At 46.4% G+C, this 22,478-nt stretch overlaps 1 protein-coding gene across 3 annotated transcripts in view; it reads right to left on the reverse strand.

Moving 5' to 3' along the window:
* The window catches only part of STXBP1 (syntaxin binding protein 1), a 128,803-nt gene that overhangs the window by 63,449 nt on the left and 42,876 nt on the right, over nucleotides 1-22,478 (reverse strand). For all 3 annotated transcript variants that reach the window (XM_029612836.1, XM_029612835.1, XM_029612834.1), the window contains exons 5-9: nucleotides 20,072-20,150; nucleotides 17,550-17,653; nucleotides 10,573-10,721; nucleotides 10,290-10,374; nucleotides 3,251-3,381 (exon numbers count right to left, since the gene is read on the reverse strand). In XM_029612836.1, coding sequence (XP_029468696.1) covers nucleotides 3,251-3,381; nucleotides 10,290-10,374; nucleotides 10,573-10,721; nucleotides 17,550-17,653; nucleotides 20,072-20,150 — 548 coding nt within the window. The remainder of the gene's footprint in view (nucleotides 1-3,250; nucleotides 3,382-10,289; nucleotides 10,375-10,572; nucleotides 10,722-17,549; nucleotides 17,654-20,071; nucleotides 20,151-22,478) is intronic.

Genomic DNA, 22,478 nt, shown 5'->3' on the forward strand with positions numbered 1-22,478 from the left:
TCCCTGCCACCATATTATTTCTTCTGTCTTGATACTTCACACCACTGCCTTGCCTTTTCTACTAAAGCGTCAAATAAGGACCAACAAAAAAATATGCAATACAAGGCGGACAGCTATGAATATAACTGTAGGGAAATGAGTAATTTAACAATGAAGGGTGTCAGCAAGCTGGGAGCTGGTGGAAAACCACCTATAAGGCGGTAGCCCGGACCTTTCAATCATTCACCCAGAAAGAATGTAGAAACAACAAAGTAAAAGTAATGAGAAATCATGTTTTTAAGTATTTTCAAGTGTACATAAAATTCAGAGAAATTGGCCTGATGTAAGAGATACAAAATCCCGACGTCAGCTGGCGTTTCGGATCTCCTGCATCAGGGGGACTTATCTGATTCAGGTAAGGCTCTTCTTTCACATCAAAATCTCCAAATGAATTAGGAAGGCTGCCTTCCTAATCGAGAGATCATTTCTCTACAGTTATAATCCTAGCTGTCCGCCATGTATCCTTATTTGATGCTTTGATATTTTCGTGTGGGCCAGCTTTTGCAGGTTCTCTTTTTTCTTGCTTGTTCTACTTCCATCTTTTTGCCCTCAAGCATCCCCTCTTACCGTCCTACTGCCATCTTTTCCAGCTTTGTCCCATGTATCTATCACATTTCCATTTCAAGTCTTTTAGAATAGCATCAGATCATCAAAAACCAACAAGTGGCATATTCTTGAAGTCTGAAGGCTTAAAGGGCCCAGGTGAACTAAGCAGTCTTCTTGTAAGCACAAAATGGGAAAAATCCCTTAGTACATCTGTCCTTACAGCTTTGAAGGGGGCCATTAAGTCTTGGGCTCTATGATCAAGGTTAAAAATGTAACCCCCTGATGGGGTACATAAAATAATCGGGGCGAATTCCCTGTTGCTTCTGAGTCATCCCTTCCATCTCTTGCGTGGGTTTTTCACATGATGGAGTTGACCTGATGGGGACAGCAGGCTCTTACCAAAACCCTCCTTGGCTCTTTTGCCCTCCATGATCTCTGACTACGTCCATCAGATCAGGCTGGCTCCGCAATGGACACTGACACATTATATCAAATTCCAAACAGCAAACTGCAACTTTATTTTCTGGACTATCCAGCCAGCCAAGAACTATTTACATGGCTGAGAAGGTGTTTCATGACATACTGAACAAGTCAGAAAATCATGGGCTTCCATACGGTGAATATTACAATTCCTGCTGACGATAAGAGTGTCAATCTATTTATCCTCTCCATTGTCTTTTCTCTCCTTCAGCCTTATGGCAGGGCTGGTTTTTTCCTTCAGGCATACCCATAACAAAATTCTCATCCAATGGCTACCAAATACGTAATTCTAAAAAGCCATGGTATTTTGGTACACCATCACTTTTTCCAGGCCACTATTCATACCTCACATTGGTCCTGGACCTCTTTCTATAAATCTCCACATTACTATTCTTCGGTGCTGGTTTCTCCGAACACAGCACTAGCAAAGAGATATTGGGGCAATACCTCAGTTCGACTCACCACAACGGTAAGGGTGGAGGAAACTTTGCCTTTCCGTCTGTGCTAGATTCCCCGGACCCCACACATCAAGAACACACTAAGACAGTTCCTCAGTGGGTTAACTCACCCTCTCCTGTACTTCTCCTTTTGGGAGGAAAGAACCCACTCCTTGCCACTCCGGGACTCCTCTGCTCCAGTCTAACCATGAAGGAGGAAGGACTCCACCCCATGCCTTCTCTGAGCCCCTGCAGGGTCCCACTCCCCACAGGCAGAATCCCCCAGGCGATTACATAGCTGGAGGTCCCTAATTCCCATCCTATACAGGAGAGGGCAGGGAAGGAAAGGGAAAAAACTCCACCAAAACTTTCCCCCTCTATATTGCCTGATCTCTACAATCCACCAATAAGAGAATGCCAGAGCATTAAGTAAACAAATGTACATCTTGACTCATTCCCTTAAAATGCCATCCAGTGGTCATTTCGTGGTACTCCATGATAACTATTTAACCCATATTTTAATGTCAGAACATGATGAGGCCAGGTTCTCCCCCACCCAAATGGTTTTTACATTTCAACCCAGAAAAAAAGGAGTCAACTCATGGAGGTCACCACAAAAATATGTGGAAATGTTCTCAACTCCATGCCCTGCATCATAAAACTAGGGGTTCTCATCCCAAGGGTTTATAAATTGCAAATTTAGGTGCTTATTTTTCAGACAGTTAGGTGTTTATCTGTGTTTTTGTGTAACAAGCAATACCTCTGGGGCATTGTTAGGTTGATTCACTTTATTAAAAAAAAGGAATCCTACAAAAGCCTACCATAAATTTTAACAAAACAAGGGTGAGGGTGGAGAAGAGAGGATTATATATTGGAAGGGGGGGGGGGGGTAGTGAGAGTGGGTGGGGTGTGGGGTGGTTGTTTGTGACTGGGGCAGTGGCAGTATGTGGGGGTTATATGTGGCTGGGTAGGGGTAAGTGTGTGGCTGGGGATTGGCTATGGATTAGGGGTAGAGATGATATTTGTGGCTTGGAGGTGGCAGTGGGGTGAGGTAGATGTGTGTGCTGCTCAGGGATGGCATGGGGTAAGGGTGTGTGTGGCTAGGAGACAGCTGGTGTGTGTGGCTGAGGATGGTCCATCCCCACTGCACTCAAACTTCCCCTTCACCCTCTTCAACCATTCCTCCAACTCCCCGTCACCTCCCCACTCAACTTACTTCCACTCCCATCTGCCCTTTCATCCCACAGCACCTCTTTCTTTCTTGAGTTGGCAGGCCTTGGGCTCTTCACCAGCCTGCTCCTCCCTCCGTGCCTCTTTCTTTTTTTGGAGCGGCGGAGTTTGGGCTCCTCGGCGGCCCGCTCCTTCATCGGCATCACATTTTTTCTTGGGCTGACAGGGCTTTGGATCCTCACCAGCCTGCTCCGATGAAGTCAGCTGGTTGCTGCTCTTGTGCCTCTTCTTGACTTGCAGTGGCCGGATGACCTCATCGAAATCCACACGGTAGGTTTATTTTTGGAGGGGTTACTTAAAAGCAAAAAACTCAATTTTCCCATTGGGTGTGTTTTATCGGAGTTTTTTGGATGTAATAGAAAATTACTAACCCTACATCTAATACAGTATTCCTAGAAACACTCTAATCTTTCTGCCCTGTGTTACATTAAGTCATTTTAAAGGCTCCCTAATACATACGTCTCATGACATGTCAAATCCTGTTATGATGCCCTGTGGCACGTCATCCTGCAACTCACTTGTACACATCATTTTCAACAGGCAGCAAATCATAGCTCATGGCCTGGAAAGTAAGTTCATGCAGCACTGGAGAGCTTGGATCAAACCCACGGTCCAAAATGAGAAGCTGTGAGCGAGCTTTGTCTGGACCCTAGAAAAATAATAGAAAAAAATGGACAAAATTCATGACTGATCCTCCTGCCCCCCACCCCCCGGTTCAAACATTTGTAACCTCTGAAGACACAAAACTACTGTCACGTAGAAATGGGTGTACAGATGATACTGTGAAATCCCCAATAGGAAACGTTTGTTTTTCGAAGATCGCACTAAGATCTACAATAGAGTGGACACTCCCAGTGAATAGGGGTAGACAACATAAGAAGTCACCTAAAGAAGTCTGAGGAGTGGTTAAGGGTTATCAGCTAAGATTTTATTTTTGGACCCAGTTCTAGCTCAGTCGGAACTAGTGCTGGGAGTCTGGTGTCATCAGCCTTCATTCACAAATATCTCAGGGTTTTAAAAGACCCTCTCTCCCACTGTAGTCTGCTCATTGTTCCTGAGGCCGGAGGTCATACACTATCATCTCTACATCTCTAGCCACCAGGCGCTGCTTTCATTGATGACCATTATTTCCACTCCACCCCATCCCTGAGGGGCTGTGAATGCTGCCTCCACAGTATCCCCTGCCTGGCTGGTGCTGGGAGTGGAAGACCAATAGGAAATTGGTTCTTATCTGCTAATTTTCGTTCCTGTAGTACCACAGATCAGTCCAGACTCCTGGGTTTTGCCTCCCTGCCAGCAGTTGGAGATAGAGAAAGTTTCACTGACAGTGTACATAACCCAGTGTGCCACCTGCAGTCCCTCAGTATTGACCTGTACCCAAGCCAAGATGACAGTAACAACCATAAATTTCTAAGCAAACTCACTCCCCTCCAATGAGTCGGAAGAAGGTGAAGTTGCCCAAAAAGACAATGAAAAACTCGTTTCCCAAATTTAACATAAGCAATCCGCATTGAAAATCTCCAATAACTCGCACTATATATAAAGTACCACCTGAGGACACAAGTTCTTAGCTCCCTGAAGGAACCGTATAACATCCGGATGTGAGGACAGAGGATACTCTTGCACCTTATCCCGGAGACAACCTAGTGTCACTACTTAGACTCTCAGAGAGTTATAGGCCAGTCCCTTGACCAGAACCTTTCTGTAGAAAAGCCCAAATATGCAACACCAAAGCCTGAACCAACTGAGGCTGCACTTCATCAACAGAAGACTAGGACTTGAAGATCCTCCAAATTCATACATATGTCAAGGATATAGAAGATCGCCGAGCCTGCAATAAGTTGGAAATAACCACTTCGGAATATCCCCTCCATCTCAGATGTCTCCTCTCAGAAGCGAAGCCACGCAACAGAAGTGAGCCACCTGACCCAAAATTATTGGGCTCTCATGGAAAACAGTCGACCAATGTCCAGACCTCAGGGGCCCATCTATGGCCATGTTGATCTATCCGCCAAAAATCCCTTATCCACCAGAGGCCATGGGAGGGAAGACAAAGAAGAATCCCTCGAGTCCATGGCAGCACCAGAGCTCCAATTCCTTTCTACCGTGTTCTGTTTGGGGGCTGTAAAACTGTGACACCTTGGTGTTCTCTTTGGTCAGGTACCCCCATTTTCCGTGAATGAGAGACATTGCTGCTTCTGTCAGCTCCCATTTCCTGGGTCTAACTTTATCCAACTGATATAATCCAAGTGAATGTTGTTAACTCCAGCAATGTGAGACACTCCAAGTGCTGCTCTTCCCAGAGTATTAACTCTGGGGCCTCTCGAGTCACTGCCTGATTCTAGATTCTGCCTTCATGTTGATGTAGTCCACTGCTGCCGCATTGTCCAATAGGATCTGCAGTGGATGGTCACGTAACCTTGGCAGACAGGCAAGCAATGCAAAATGCACCGTTCTCATCTGAAACCGATTGATAGGCCATGAGGCCTCCTGTTTCAAACACTGGCCTTGTGCCGACTGATCTTGTCACGTTGCCCTCCTTCTGGAGAGGCCTGCATCGGTGGTGACTATTATCCAATTTGGAATCTCCAGTTCCACACCACGCTCAAGATTGGTGTGAGTAAGCACCACAAAAGTCTGTCCCTGGCTTCTTTCTCTAATAGAAGAGGAAGATGAAACTCTTCTAATAACAGACTCCAGCGGGAGAGAACAGCCCCCTGCGGAAGCCACATATGTGCAAACGCCCAATGCATTAATTCCAGTGTTGATGCCATAGAACTCAGGACCTGTAAATAGTCCCAGACCCTGGGCACCGAAAGCTCTAGTAGAAGCCTAATCTGACTCAGCAATTTCACCAGTCTCTCTCAGTGAGAAACAATCTCTCTGCTACTGTGTTGAACTGAGCTCCCAGATACTCCAGAATTTGTAAGAGAACTAAATGGCTCGTTGCTAGGTTCACCAACCATCTTAGAGACTTCAAGCTATCGGTACCTTTTTTACTGATTGTCAACAGAGTTCATCTGATTACACATGAATGAGCCAGTCATCCAGATACAGATACACCAACACACCCTCCTTTTCAATGCGGCCACCCTCACCACCATCACCTTGATGAACATGGAGCCATCGCCAGCCGAAGGGAAGGGCTCGAAACCAAAAATGTTCCCTTACGACCATGAACTCTGGAATCTCTGATACTCCAGCCTGATGGCTATGTGCAGATACACCTCTATCAAGGCGAGAGGTGCCAAGAAGTATCCCTTGCGTACTGCCTCTAAGACAGACCTCAGAGTTGGACCTCAGAGTTTACCTTCTTTAAATCCAATATCTCTTGAATTAGATACGGAGGGAAAAGAAACAGGACATTTGACTTCAAATTTACCTCTGACCCCAATAAGTGTATTCAGGGTCTGAGCCAACAGACTCTGGTCACGCCGAGCGTGTTTAGAATCTGAGCCAACATTCTCAGCAAGACATCCCTGTGAAAAAAGAAAAAATCTGAGCACAGTCCAAAGCGGCTGTCAATCATACGCAATTTCTCCCTCTTCTAGAGGTGAGAAAGCTAATGCCCTATCGGAATCCTCTGACGTCCATGATCCACACCCCCTTGAACATTACCAGGAACAGCTTCCCTGCGGCATTTGCCTGCCATGACTGATAAATGGGAGGCCCAAGCATGCAATCCCTATATAGAAGGTTGCTTCGGCTTTGCTGGGTGCCCCTGCAGAAAGGTCTGCAGGCTCTGGAAACATTGCACCCAGGAAAAAGAGGATGGATCTATACCAGAGCCCATAGCCCAGACTTGCTCTCTCCAACCTTTTTCTTTCTGTGAAGCTTCTACTCTCAGGAACAAGGGAGGAGGAGAACTGACCATTGCCTCGCCTCCCACTCCACTCCACTCCCCTCCAGAGACACTATAGGGCAGGGGATGTTCCAACATGGGCAAAAGTTGTAGTAGTCAAATTGCTTTGAGCTTCTAAACAGCACTGACACAAACAGAGAGAGAGAGTAAAGAATGAATTGCTATCAAATGGCAAGCCTCACAGTTAGTAAGGCGCTCGGACCTGTTCGTCCCCAGTACCTAGCTCTCCTGAACTTCGGCTCTAGGCAGCCTCCTGTGCGCACACTAATACCACCCGAGCATACACGCATACCCCTCCAGGATGCACGCAAATACATGCTCAAGACTAGGTCGCGGTCGTATGCGCACAAGTACATGCGCAAATATGTGCTCCAGTCTAGGTCGCGGCCTTACATGCACATGTAATTACGCAAATGCGCGCTCAAGTACCTGCGCAAATATGCGCTCAAATCTAGGTGCAGACTTATGCGCTTAAATCTAGGCCGCAGCCTTGTGCATGTAACCGCCACATGGCAAGAATGCACGCACATGCCTACACACACGGGAAAAGAATCGCTGCTGCAGCCTACCACATGGCTAAGCAAAGCCCTCCTGCACCTTCAGCGTGTTTAGGTCCGGATACGTTTAACATCTGGCATCAAAAATCGTCGGCCTGAACAGCTTTTCTACAGTTTAGGTCTTTTGACTGGCCGAGAATCCATGGAGACTGGGGCCAAGAGCCAGCATCCCGCTAAACACGCTTTGTGAATAAGCAAATTAAAATCGGCAGGAGACCTCTACCAGAACCAGAGACTCCACCTCAGTGCAAGTGCCTCTTTGTACCTCTGCGGGACAGGGAACTGCCAGCGACAGTCGAGGGGTAGATTCCCCTGCCTCTCCCACCAACGCTGCTAGGGAATCGAAAATGGCTGCCGATTCTGTGCCGACGGGGAAAGCCTCAGCAGTGGACCCCGTCACCCGCAAGGCTTGCTCTACAGGTGCGGTCATGCTCGACACAGATCCCCAAACGCCATGCCGCTTACGCTGCACGCAGACGCTGTTCCTCCCTGCACCTGCGGCACCACCAGCACCTCAGCGGCAAGCAGGGGAACATTCTCTCAGCGCCATGGAGTCAACACCCGGTCTCCTCTGCGGGCAGAGAAGCTGCTGAAAAACCTCATGCTGAGCTCCCTGAGCTGCTAAGGTAGCTTCCCCCCTGGAACCGCTGCTTCACTGATTCCTTGTTCTTTTTTTTTTTTTTTTTTTACTCTCTGAGAACAAATAAAGATACAGAGAAATCAATACTTTCCTTTGGTGCAGAGGTTTAGGTTCCAGGAGCTCAGGCCGCATGACAGATCAGAAAAGAGCCTGATCACTGGCTATATTCATTTACTTTCACCAAACTTTAGCGACCCAGCCCAGGACAAACCGTATAAAAGAGATACTTCCTTGCGCAACAGACTGTCGCCCGAACGCCGAGAGCTAAGTCTTCAAAAATCCTCTTGAGATGAACCTCCAACTTCCGATGAAAAGGAAAGGTACGCGGAGGGGCTCTCAAACCAGCCAGGACAGGGTCTACGTTGCTAGAACCCAGGGTAGCCGGTGTTTCCTCCGGAGGGGCATCTATGCCCAGCTCGGCCACAACAAAAGGTATAAGCGGGTCCAGCTCCTCCCGCTGGAACAGGTGTAAGACCCGCGGGTCATCCCCCTCGACCGGCGGGTTTTGAGTGAGAGCATCAGCATCCGGATCAGGGTCTGGAATCTGAGGGGGAGCTGTAGGAGGATCCGGTGGGTTTTGCCCCCCAGGTATGGTCCTAATCCGAGTGGTCCCTTGGGAGACCGGGGGCTGGGATCCCTGGTCTGCAGATACCCGGGGCACTTTGGCGGATGGAGGACCCATAGGAAGGTTCACAGGGTCTGTGCAGGGTTCCTCCTGCTGCAGCAAGCTGGCCACATAAGCCTTATATAGCAAAAGAACAAAATCCGTGGAGAAATGAGTGGGGGCTTTTCCTGGCCTTGAAGGAGGGGGTACCTCGATCAGGGGGTCAGGGACCACATCAGAAGGACCCACGGGGCTTAAATTGGGGGGGGGGGGAAGAGGAAATTCCAAATCCCTTCCCCCCTGTGGTAAAGAAACAGGTTCGGTGTATGCCGACAAAATGTCCGCCGTTCCCGCGGTTTTTGCGAATGGGGCCGGCCTGGCAGTGCGCTTGCAAGCTCTGCCTCAAACAGCTGATTTCTCCTGCACTGCCAATGGCCCTTCCCCGCTGGGTAAACAGCTCGAGCAAACTCCCTCACCGGAAACCCTCAAGGCAGGCTCTCCACAAGCTTTACAAAATGGAGACCTTGGCATGGGGGGGAGGGGGGTTGCTGCCATGGGAAAAAAACGGCAAGGTCCCCTGTGCCTGTCTGCAAGAGAGAGAGAGGGTAAAAATAGCTCTGCTTCCCCCGAAGCTGCTTGTAGTTATCCAAGGACTGAAAAATAAACAGTCTCCCGTGCAATCTTTTTTTTTTTTTAAAGCTTAAAGAAACAGCAGCTGAAAGAAAACAGAGGAATAAACTTCTCTGTCAGCCAAAGACCCGAGGCATGAATCTTCTCAGGGGTCTCAATGGGGGAGGGACTGGACCACCAGTATCACCCCAGAGCCAGGCAATGGGCTACCGGGAAAGGGTCCTAGGCTGAAGTACTCAAGGGGACAGGGTTCCCCCTAGGCCCTAGTAAGAGCGAGGAGACAGGACTTGCTGCTCCTGCTGAAGAAACTTTTTTTTTTTTTTTTAACAGGTTGAGATGAAGAAATACTTGCTTGATCCTTTAAAAGTAAAGAATGGAAGGAAGAGAAACTTTCCCAATCCAAGAAACTGCTACTAGAAGGGGAACCACAGGTTCTGCTATCTGCATCTGCTGGAGACAGAGAAACACTGAAGGGACACAGGGGGAGCACTGTCCTGATATAAGATACCCTTTGAGTTTTTCTCTGTCTCCATCTGCTGGACAGGAGGCTCAACCCACTGTCTGGACTGATAGAGATACATAGTTGCGCCACTGGGGTTTGCAGTGCAGAACTGCCAGCAGATTCCACCACTGTCTCATGGGGGATGAGGGATCTGGACCACCAGATGTCCACCCCCATGGACCTCTGGACTGAGCTATCAGAAGGGTCACCAATCCTCTGCTATTCCACCTCAAATCAGGGGGGATGGCCCCACCAGGACCTCACAACCCCCTGGGAGGATCCAGAAATGTTGTCTTTTTTCTCTCTCTCTCTCTAGACTGCAGGGTTTACACCATCTACCATCTGCCGGAGACAGAGAAATACTGAGGGACTGCAGGTGGCACACTGGGTTATGTACACTGTCAGTTAAACTTTCTCTGCCTCCATCTGCTGGCAGGGAGGCCAAAACAAGAAGTCTGGACTGATCTGGGTGCGTACAGGGAACTGGGAATCAGACCAGGTCCAGGGCTGCAACAGTGCACAACACTGCCACCAAGCCACAGAGATGCCTCTGGCAGCTAAGTTGCAATGCAAAAAAGAGCAGGGTCATCATGCATTTGGGGTGCCACACAAACCTTCAGTCACACCCATACTTGTTCACATATTCCAGTCCTCTTTAAAAACAAAATCCAAATCTAAGCTTTTACTCCAGGTCTTACGGGCTGCTGAGATCGCCTATTTAGTGCAAAATTATTTAACTCCAATACCATATGAGATGCTCACCTCTCCCATAGTAGGGTCGTCAGCCTTGTAGGCATCCAGTTTGTCCTGGATAAGTTGGGCTAGCATGGCATTGTCTTTGTAGTCCCTGGCAAGTGTAAACCACAAAAAGAAAGGATTAGCCACAAGATTCTTTATAAGGAATGAGGAATATTATCTCCATATCAACTCAGACTCTCAAGTCCGTTTCTGCCCAATTACATGGAATGGTTTAAGGGTGTGGACAGGGGAATCAGGATTTTAACAGTGAGCTTGCCATCCAAATCTAGCACTATGCTGACCTTACCCTCTGTATCTGACAGCTGGGTATTCCTTCAGTGTGGCACATAAGGTGGCAAGTTGTTCAGCCAGACGTTCCAAGATTGGGTTCTTCATCTGCGCTTTGTGAGGGCTATAGAAGCTTTGGAAAGAATCAGGATAATCCAAGGAGAAAACCTGGGCAAGATGAGACAGATCAAGTATTTGAAAAAATACTGTATGGAGACAATTATTTTGGCCCAGTAGTTTCTCCTCTCTCCTTTTTTATTCCTCCTCAGCTGGAAAACCAGGGCTGGGGTCCTGGCACCATGATCCTTCATTCATAACTCCCTGGGGATTTTTCTCCCTATATGAATAGACCCTCCCACTCTTCCTCATCTTGTCACTGCAGTAACAGTCCTGAGGCTTGGAGCCATATACAAGGGATTCTTCAGGTACCCCGTAATACGGGCTCTAAATCTGGCCACCATGTGCGGTCGGTGATTTCTACTGTCCAAGCGTTGTATTGACGATTGCATATTGTTTTAGAATCATCTGTAGCTGATGCAACAATTGCGAAACACAAACCCTGTCGGGGACACACTTGGAGTTTTTTTGGACACAGTAAGTAATGTTTCTTTGACATACCACGTTTCTGGTTACCTGACTTGAACATACTTTTAAAGGCCTTTCAGCTGTATTTTTTAAAACCACACAGGTAAATTCTATGCCTTCAGCTAGCTTGTACCCATGGACTGCACCGTGCCCCCACCCCCAACCTGGGGCCAGCAGGGACCACAAATATAAAAGTATCGTCTGCTTTATAGCAGGTACAAAGGAAATGCAGGGATTTCATAATGAAATCCCCGCACGTTCTTTATCTCCCCTGCCCTCCTTCCTGCCCCTTTTTCCTCCAGCCCAACACTGGATTGACTTTGGTTGCTTGCTTCGGGAGGAGGGGAGAGGGCTGACAATCCCGAGCGTCGGAGAACTGGCCACTTCCTGGTACCTGTCATTTCAAATGTTATTTGAAATGACATTTGAAATGACAGATACCAGCGTGTCCGTGAAGCGTTAGGCCCGCGCAACCCATTTTTACTGTATAGAGCGCTATACAGCGCCTATACAGTAACCTGGGTGCGCGGGCCTAACGCTTCACGGCCACGCTGGTATCTGTCATTTCAAATGTCATTTCAAATAACATTTGAAATGACAGGTACCAGGAAGTGGATGCCACAAGATAGTCCTTTTCAATGTTTAATCAAGGAGACGTAAAATTCTTATAATGGGCCGCTCAAGACGTGACGTCACGCCTTGAGCGGCCCAATTGCACGAACAGGGGCCGCTTTCGCCCGTGCAGGCGTCTATCTTCGCGGGCAGCTGGAGGCAGGAGAGGGGGTCGTCCTCGCCGATGTCCGGAGGGGGCTGCAAAAAGTAAGTCGCTTCGTCGCTTTACACTGCCAGTCCCCCCTCCCCTCCTCCCGGAGCAAGGCTGCTCTTCGAGCCTGCCTTGGGAGGAGGGGAGAGGGGACTGGCAGTCCCGAGCGTAGGATTGCCCGTCCTCTCCCCTCTCTCACTTTTTGGTGTCCATCATCGCGGGCAGCTGGAGGCAGGGGAGGGGAGCCGCGGTCGTCCTCTCCGATGTCCAGAGGGTGGCTGCTGCTCCCCTCGCTCTCTTGCTACTTTTTTTTTTTTTTTTTTTCGTTTTTTCCGCTTTGGTTGCTTGCTTCGGGAGGAGGGGAGAGGGCTGACAATCCCGAGCATAGGATTGCCCGTCCTCTCTCCCCTCGCTCTCTTGCAACTTTTTTTTTCACTTTTTTTTTTTTTTTGCTTCGGGAGGAGGGGAGAGGACTGGGGCTGCCCCGGAGACCAGCACCCATGAACGCAGCCAGGGCAGGTGAGCGGGGGCTGGGGGAAAGTTTGCCACCTACCCGTACCCCTGCCTCTAACGCAGGGGTAAGGGTAGGCGGTAAGTTAGCAGGTTAAATGCGCGGAAAAATGGCAGGGTAAAGTAGCGATAATCGGGGCGCGCGTTACTGGATGGTAGGGAATAGCTAATTCGATCGTTTACATGCAATATACATGCCGCGTGCGGAAGGGGTTGCCCGGTGATTTTAGGACGCGGTAGGAGTAGGTTAAAGGGGATAGTGTATCGCAGGTTGGACTAACGCGGCCGAAAAGTGAGTAGAAAGCCGGTTAGGAGCAGGGTAACCGCGGCCGCACTTTACTGTATTGAGCTGTATTGTTAGCTGGGTAAATCTCTTCGCCAATTGCCCTCTACATGTGTACTGGAAACCTCAGACAGATTGCAGGTACCTCATCAAATTCAAAGCTCCATCAGCCTCTGGACACAGAGAGGGTACATTTCTAAACGTTTAGGGCCTGATTTTAAAAAGCATTTACTCGAGTAAAAACCAGGTTTATTGGAGTAAATTCACTTTACTTGAGTAAGTGGGTTTTTGAAAATTGCTACAATATATGCCATTGACTTGTCTATAGGATTTACTCACATAAGTGCGCTTTACTTGAGTAAATGGCTTTTGAAAATTGCTACAATAGTAGCTACATTTACGCATGTAACTGCTTTTGAAAATTACCCCCTTTGTGCGGATGAATGGTTTTACCCATGTATAAAGCCTGCTAAAAGTTCCCCCCATTCAGGTGCTTTTACCCACGTCAAAAGAGGAGCAAGGACGGGGAAAGTACACCTGGGGCTTTCACTTTCAAAAGCCCTGCACGTACTTTCTTTGGGTACCTTAGCGCCTCCTTTACAGCAGGCGCAAATCCATGCAAGCAGTGTTCCCCAGCAGCTAAACGGATTTTAATTTAATTTCTGATATCTATTCCACTGTTTGTGACTGGCCAGCTACTTCAAAGCAGATTACATTCAGGTACTGCAGGTATTTCCTTGTTTCCAAAGGATTTACAATCTAAGGGCCTCATCTGCACTTTTCCCACAGACACAGAATGGGAGAAAAGCCTTGGTAATGGAGGCAAATGGAAGGTGACGGGACTTGCCCACAATCACAAACAATGTCACAAGGATTTGAAGCCTGGCTTCTCCGGTCCTCAGCCTGCTGCATTAACCACTAAGAAGCTACCCCTCCACTCACAAATGTGCTTGCAGTACCACAGCACTGTAAAGCCCCATATCCAGATTAAAACACAATATGCAATGGAATGGTCTTTGTCAATGAAAACACAAGGATGCCCTCCAATTATTACTTTATAGCTGCACGACAATTTCAAATAAGACTGAGAAGGGTAGGATGGCTCTGATATGAGCATTAATCAGAAGGACGAGTTGGAGTGCGAAAAAGGTTGGGTGAGCCTGCAGTTGGCATTCATCCAAAGGCTAGAAATGGATGAAGAAATGCAAGAGTTTGTAACGAGGGGTAGATCCCGCGAAACAGATTAGATTGAAGCAGAGGCGGGTGTCAGCAGTTATTTAAAAACCCTTGTAAAAAGGAGCCCCGTGCTTCAAAATAGAACAACCCTGCAAAGGGAAACCAAGAATTAAGCATAACAGATTACAGCCCCGAAGGAGGCAGGGGGCAGAAGCATGAAAGAAACGGAAAAGGATAAACCTACCGCTGGGAGGATTCCAGACCGAGTGAACCAAGTGAACGGAGAGCATATAAAAGTCAGGTCAATACAGTAAAGTTCGCAGGAGAGCGGGCGAGTGCCCGCTCTCCCGGCGCGCGCACAGGCCAGTGTCCTGTGCGTGCAATACAGTAAAACAAAATATTTAAATTAGGGTCAGCGGTAAAAAGAGGCACTAGGGACACTAGCGCGTCCCTAGCACCTCTTTTTGGATAGGAGTAGCGGCTGTCAGCGGGTTTGACAGCCGACGCTCAATTTTGCCGGCGTCTTTCTCGAGCCCGCTGACAGCCACGGGTTCGGAAACCGGACGCCGGCAAAATTGAGCGTCCGGTTTTCAACCCGCGAGCCGCGGGCTGATTTAAAAAAATTTTTTTTTAAATTTTTAACTTTTTTTAACTTTTGGGACCTCCGACTTAATATCGCCATGATATTAAGTCGGAGGGTGCACAGAAAAGCAGTTTTTACTGCTTTTCTTTGCACTTCCCCGGCGCCGGCAGAAACTAGCGCCTACCTTTGGGTAGGTGCTAATTTCTTAAAGTAAAATGTGCGGCTTGGCTGCACATTTTACTTACTGAATCGCGCGGGAATACCTAATAGAGCCATCAACATGCATTTGCATGTTGCGGGCGCTATTAGTCTCGGGGGGGGAGGGGGTTGGGCAAGCGTTTTCGACGCGCTATTGCCCCTTACTGAATAAGGGGTAAAGCTAGCGCTTCGAAAACGTGCGTCCAAATGCCGGCTAACATTGCGCTCCACCGATACATCTGCTTTATAGCAGGAACAAAGGAAATGCAGGGATTTCATAGTGAAATCCCCGCACGTTCTTCATCTCCCCTGCCCTCCTTCCTGCCCCTTTTTCCTCCAGCCCAACACAATGTGCACACTTTTGGCTGCTGAGGGGAGGGCCGGAGCACGCTGTACTGTATCGGCCTGAGTGACAGCAGAAAGCAAGATAAGGCTTAAACAGGGGGCAGGACTAGCATTAAAAGCAGGTCAAAAGAGAGAAAGACAGGAAGGAATCAATGAAGAGGGTAAATATACAGTAATCCAGAAATGCTGCAAGGGAGCTGAAAAGAAGGAACCCCGAGGGCAGAAAGTATAAACGGAGCTTGTTCAAAAAAGGCAGACCATTGAATATTGTGGTTAAGACCAGAGGGCTGTACAGTATTTAGAGTGAAAATCCACCACTGTTCCCTTTGGATCAGCCATTTAACAAACTCTCCTCCAAGGGAACGTGGGGTGGGGACTTCAATGGCAAAAAAACAAAGATCTTCAATGCGGTGATGAGAATCGCGCCAGTGCAAGACTAAGGGGGCTTCTTCACGAGCGTTGCATATGCAGCTTATGTGCTAAAAAATGTGGGTTTTCAGTGCCCAGGTGGTTTTACCCACATAAAATAATGGGCAAGGCAAGAAACAAGGTATACCCTGCCTGTAGTACAGCAAGTGGAGGCATGGCCTAGGGAAAATCCCGGCCGGCGATGGGATGGCTGAAAACCCGTAGACGTTCTGAAAAGGGACAGACAGCAGGGGAGCCAGAAGGAGCCTGACCAAAGGAGTCAGAAGCGTCCATCTGTACAGCATGTAGATCAGATGATACTAGCACGTCCCGCAGGTCACGGCCGCGAGTGAGTGCAAAACGGGAGAGGTGCATGTGATGAAAGGACATTCTAAAACTGACATGTTAGCGAGCAAACTCGGCCTACTTTGGTAAAACAAGGGAGAACCCAAGTGTCAGATGATGAGGACCTGTTCCCTGGAGTTAACAGAAGTTCACAATTGGTGTATTATGCACGCTTCGTAGCCCATTTCAAAAGTTTATAAGGAAATCCGCGCCAACATAGTGCGGGCCTGGATCTCCTCCCCCCACCCCCACCCCACCCCCTTTTTGTGTTAGTGTTTGGAGACGCTTCAAATGAATAGCGTTGTATGCTTTTTACATTGTATACACTGTTGTATGCCCTTTTCCCTGTTATTTTCCCTTGCTCCTTCCTCTTCTCCTCCCCTCTTCCTTCTTGCCTTCCCTCCCTCCTTCTTCCTTCCCCCTCCCCTTTCCCCCCGCGCCCCCCCCCTTCCCTCCCCTTTTTTGCTAGTATCTGGGGATGCTAAATATCCCTTTATCTCCCTTTATCTGTTGGCAGTTTTGGGCTTCTGTCCCTCCAGCTTAAGTGGCGAAACACAGTCTGTGTCAGGAGATCGAAATCTGCTGCACTTTTGAATAAAAGATGGAATTCTTAGCTTTCTCATTGACTGAACCTTGGCACTGATTGATTTTTCAAGGATCCTAACATTTTCTAGCGCTATACTGTGGCTATTTATTTAGCAATTTTCAAAAGCCATTTACCCATGTACGTAAGTGCACTTTATGCAAATAAAACCTAAGGACAATTCAATGGCAAATATTGTAGCAATTTTCAAAAGCTCACTTAGACAAGTAAAGTACATTTCCACTTAAGCGCAGTTTTAAGCAAGTAAATGCTTTTGAACATCAGGTTGAATATGAACATGTCACTGCTGGTTTACTTCTTAGCCTGGAAGTAACATGGTTTTACATCACCTAGAAGATTTAAAATTCTAGATAGCCTCTATTCAAACCCTCCCCCCTTCCTCCATGCCTTTATTTTTTTAAACATAATAACTTTGCCCACTACCTTTGCTCCCACCCGAATCACTCACCAACTTTGAACGTGGCAAAGTTTGTTGTCCCCATCAATGGACATCTCCGCACCAAGAATAGTAGAGCTAGATCCATCTGTTTGAAAGTTGTAAGGGGGGCGGCATGCATATTTCTTAGGAAAAAACTGCAAACTTTCCCCCTCCCATAACCCCTTATCAGATGTGCTCCCAATGATTTACCTCCACACAAACAGGTTGATGCAGATTGCTCTTGGTGTTAAAGCAATTTTCTCTGGATTTCAGTGCACACTTTCAATGCTCAGATTAAAATTTTTTATGAATTCCTCATACAGCAAGCTAATGATATGCTAATGCATTAGGCATGGAAAATATGCTTGGCACAGGCTGAATGCACATTTTCACTTGAGAAAGGGAGGGGGTAGCGTCACTGACAGGTAGATTGGTTCTAAGTAAGTGGCGGCAGCAGCTGCCACTCACCAGGTAAATATTGATTTATCTGGCTGTCTGGCAGAGGGTAACAGCTGCCAGATAGCCAGATAAGTCAGTACTTCTCCGGCTATCTGGCGCAGTTCGCCACACCTTTCTGCATCAACCTGTTTGTGTGGAGGTAAATCATTGGGAGCACTTCTGATGAGGGGTTATGGGAGGGGGAAAGTTTGGTGCTGGGAAGCACGCACATAAAGACACAAACTGTAGCACACATGGACATTTTGCCATCTCATAAACCTAACTGTTCTATTGAACCAAGGCTAAAAATGACTTCTGGTTGCTCATTTATGAAACTCACCTGGGACTCATAGGGCAGGAAAGCAATGTTAATTTCTGTGAGGGTTTTGATGACTTTTGATGCACGAGATTTCACCAGTTCATTAAACAAAGCATCCGGACAAGCTGAATTCAAACAGAAATGGTAAGAAAATAGATGAAAAGAGAAAAATACTTATATATGCCATTGTGGTGTCTCCTTTAAGGAAGATACAGAGAAATTATGACAAGGTAGTGGGGGGAGGCAGTGGTCACCTATCTGAGAGTAAGATGACAAACTAGAACTGAAAGGTAGGAGAGGGACTCGTTGTGGCTGTAACTGCCCTGTAATTAAAAGAAAACTGGGCTCTGTTTTAAGCATGTCCTTTCTGGGTTTAGGGTCAACCCAGGGTTTCTCTCTAGAACAGTGGTTCCCAACCCTTTCCTGGGGACCCCCCGGCCAGTCAGGTTTTCAGAACAATGAATATGTATGAGAGAAAATTTGCAGGCACTGCCTCCATAACATGCAAATTTTCTCTCATGCATATTCATTGTGGATATCCTGAAAACCCAACTGGCTGGGGAGTCCCCAGGACAGGGTTGAGAACCACTGCTCTAGAACATAATGGTGATAACAGAATTAGAGGACAAAGTTTTAAATGTGCATTTATTTTAATAGTTATCTATCTCACTATCAACATTACCGTTGCTCTAAGAGATGTACAACATATAATTAATATCAAACAACTGTGATGCAAAATAGTGAGGATCCAAAATTTAAGAACAGTAAATAATAATGTCCTCTTTTAGACAATTAAATACTATCAGTGTGGCCAGTCATATAATTAAAACATATACATATAAAAATAACTTATTGTAAATCTTACAACAGCCAAAATTCATCAACCCACCCCAACACATGCCTGACTATCTTTCACTCTACTGTCTAAAAAAGTCTGCAATAAATGTTATCAATCCCTAGACCACATTATCTCAAAATCAAAGGTCTTTTTAAAAAGCTAAGTTTTCAGACCCTTTATAAAATCCCAGAAATCTTAGCATAATCATATTTTGTCAGGTAAATATTCCATAAATGAGCAGATTTTCTATCTGGTCCTAGTGAGCTGAGCTTCTTGTGAGGTTGGAACGTGTAAGAGAGCTTCTTGGGAGGAGCTCAAAACATGCACCAGGCAGGGGCAGTGGAACACCTTTTTGGTTGGAAGGGCCAAGCCAACCAGCTCCGCTCCCGCCCACTGAGGGTGGTGGGCCAGCATCAAAGGGGTATGACAAGCCACTGCAGGAGTCATGAAAAGAATGGGCTCTGGAGATTTGGACAACCGATGTTAATTTTGGGTCCTTGTTTTGAGAGACTGAGTCAGGTTTGCAGCATTGGCCAATTTATATACAATTAGTATATATAAATTGGCATATTTTAGTTTAGATATTTATGGACAATTTGATTATTAGTGTGCTTTATATTTTCTTATTTCTATTGGAATACTGCATTTTATGCTGATATATTTGATGCATTTCGTGTTACTGTAAACTCTGTGATTATTGTTTGTTACTGTGTTGTAAACCACTCTGACTCTCAGATAAAAGAGTGGTACATAAGTTTAAGAAGAGAACCGACAGTACCAGAGACCAAAGTCTTCAACTTATCCAAAAAGCTGGTTCTGCAATAGCAGTGCACACCTCCCCCACGTTGCTTCAACAAGCGTGCTTTGGCCGTGTTCAGCAGGAGGGGGCTACATCTAAGGGTGAAGGGGTAATTTGGTCTGTATTCAATCCTTGGCTTCTCTGCTGTGATTGCTAACAAGCACTCCAAGTAGTATGACTTGTCGTGGTGGATTTGAGCGTTATGAACATCTGTGCGCACCTCTGAGTCAGACTGAGAACACCAACTCATTCCACATAGGCCAACAAATGACTTTCAGATCGCAATGACTGTATTAGTCACTTGGAGAAAGAGATGGTAGAAAGGGACGTGCCTGGATTCAAAACAGTTTTGTTTTGTTGTTGTTGTTGCCTGAATTCTGGAGCACTAGATGGCTTTCAAGTTCTGTAATGTTATCCCTGGGCATAATTTTCTTTCTGTTTTGAAGTATCCCTCGGATCCAGCTCACAAAAAAATAGGGAAGTTGACTTCTCAGCTGAACTGAACCTTGCCAGACAAAATGGGGGAGGAAAAGGAGGATAAAGCAATCTATGTAAATGATGCCTATGCAGACTAAACAGTAGCAAAGGCACAGAGTCCCACCAGAAAGGAGGAAAGAGTCATTTTTATGGGAAGAGTTTGAAGAGAAAAGGAAAGAGAAAATGTGGGAGGGGGTTGGGAAGAGGTTAGACCAAAAAATAGGCAAAATTCAGCTAATGTGGTTTGCTTTCTTTTCTGAAGCATACATCACATGCACTTATCAATTGTCCAGAAAGCAAAAGGGGGCCTGAACCGCACTAGGCAAAGGACAGGGGTAGAGGGGAAGAAAGGGAGATGGCTGTACCCTTCTGGTCCATAAAGATATAGAGCATGCCATGTAGACAGACAACGATTAAAGCAGCACTTACAGTCTGTGAAGAAGACATGAGCCGCCCTGTACTTGGCAGAAGGAGGGTCCTTGAAGTCGCTAATGAGGGAATGCACAGACTGGAGTAAGGGAAAAACAAAAAGCACATTTAAGATTAATAGACACACAAAGGCAGTGCAGCTCCTCACTGATAGCTAGCACCAGACTTTATTTAGACATTTTTTTCAGTGTTTCCTAGTGAATTTAGTGCTTCTGAAAGAGATCAAAGTAACAACACTGAAAGCTGAAGTCTTCCTTTCATGACTAATTCAGCACAGGTATGGTATAGAAACCAGCACTGCCAGCGTCCAGAGGCTACCCTGGCAATGTGCCTCAGTCCTTCTTTCAGAAGGAAGAACTAACTGGAAGGGGTGAAGGGGTAATCCAGTTTCCATGTCCACGATGTCCTTGGCCTCTCTGCTGAGATAGCTAAAAAGGGTGCCGATTACAGTGGTTTGAACTGCTCCTCTGGGACTTGGACTGAGACCACTGACTGATCTGTCATAGGCCAAGGAATGGATCTGAGGTAGTAGGAATTTCATTACCACCAGCCTGAGCTGGATTTGATCTAGAGGTGCCAATACAGGCTCCATTTGTTTTACCAGTTAAGGTAATAAAACTGCTATCCTGCCTCTCTCTTCAGCAAGGAGACTTCTTTTTATTTAGTCAAAATATCCTGCAGAGGTCAGAGGGAGAGAGGACGAGAGGGCAGAGATGGGTAACAATATTTTTTTTTTGCTCCAATAAAAAACATTGAAGGAGTAAGTACTGTACTTTATTCTTCTCTCAAATCTCTCTTAACAAGTTCCCAGTTGTTGACAGGAATGCACCAAATATCAATGAACTGGTTCACAATTCTAGGACCTACAAGTTGGTAATGGTCTCAGTCCTGTGATTCATCTTAATGAATTCATGGGGCTGCCAGGTGGTTTAGATTTTACCCTATACATACAGGGGGTAAGGCGGCTTCAACTTTACCAGCAGCCTTGTAGCAGCAGTACTAGCTAGCTGTATTAAAGCAGTAATATTCAATGGTCATAAAAATAATCATCCATGTTTTGAGCGGTTATTGAATCTTTTGATGCATCCATTCACAAACTAGTTACATAGCGATAGATATTCAAAAGCCATTTAAACGGATAAGTGAAAAGTTATCTGTCTAAATGGCCAAACCGTGAATTTAAAACTTTTTCCCAGCTTTCCCGATTAGCTAACTTAACTTGGATATTCTGTAACGCAGCTGAGCCGCTGAATACACCCAGCTATCTAAAGTTAGCCAGATAGGTTTATCTGGCTAACTTTAGACCTGCCCTACAGCATGGCCAGAGTTAGCCGGTTAGGTTAATCAGCTAACTCCACTCCTCCCAGAAACGCTTATTGCTTGTCCCGGAATGCCCCCAACTTACCCAGCTGTATTGTAGCTAACTGATTAACTTAACTAGCTGCTCAGCTGCTGAATATTGACCCCATAGTTCCTTATGTTGACAGAAGACCAGAAACCTTTTGAAGGCATGTATTTATTTAATTGTCTAACAGTTATCGTTACACGGCCCATCTGTAGCCAGTTCTGCCGCAAAATGCAGAAACGTCACCAATGCCAAATATGTTGACCGGATTGCATTCCTGGATCAGAACCCTCCCTGAAATTCAACTGCCCCAGTGCACTAGCCCATATCTTTTTTTTTCCTCCAACAACATGTCCAAATTCTCTTTCAAGTTCTTTTGTATCGTAGCAGTGACTGTCTCTGGCAAGATAATTTCACTCCTGTCTGAGTGAAGAATCTTTTCCCCTGAAGAGGCTGAAGCCTATTTTCCCCTATGTCTGAGAGAATGTCCTTCTGTTTTGCTGGTTGCTCCTGGGGTAAAAAGATAACCTGCAAAGCTCTGTTCAGAGCAACTAAATTCACTTTCAACTATTTTCTTGTAAGATTGGACATTCTTTCATAGCAAATGTCGGTACAAAAAGACCATCCAGCCCATCCAGTCTGACCGGTTATTCTGTCCACTTGTTAAATATACATCCCAGCTCTCAGCCACAGAGTGTGAGCACTTACAAGGTTTCTCCTTATCCAGGATAGACTTTTTTTTTCATCTCCCTTCTTTGTATTCTACCATCTTGGGTAGAAGTGCGTATATGATACCCATTTAGTTCCCTCCAGCACCGATCTTTCTCATGCCTAACCATAAAGCTCTGGAATAATTTAAATAGCCAGCAGTACTAGTGAGCCTGATCCCCAAACAATTGGCCTCCTTGATCTCTGCGTAGCTTGCCAGCCAGAATCTGCTATGTGAGTACCTGCCTTTTTTGTACTAGGATTTCTAGATCAAAAGTGGCCAACTCTAGTTCTTAAGAGCCACAAACAGGTCTGTTTTTCACGATATCCATAATGAATATGCATGAGATAGAT

This window comes from Rhinatrema bivittatum, chromosome 8 (assembly GCF_901001135.1).
Source record: "Rhinatrema bivittatum chromosome 8, aRhiBiv1.1, whole genome shotgun sequence".
Taxonomy (NCBI): Eukaryota; Metazoa; Chordata; class Amphibia; order Gymnophiona; family Rhinatrematidae; genus Rhinatrema; species Rhinatrema bivittatum.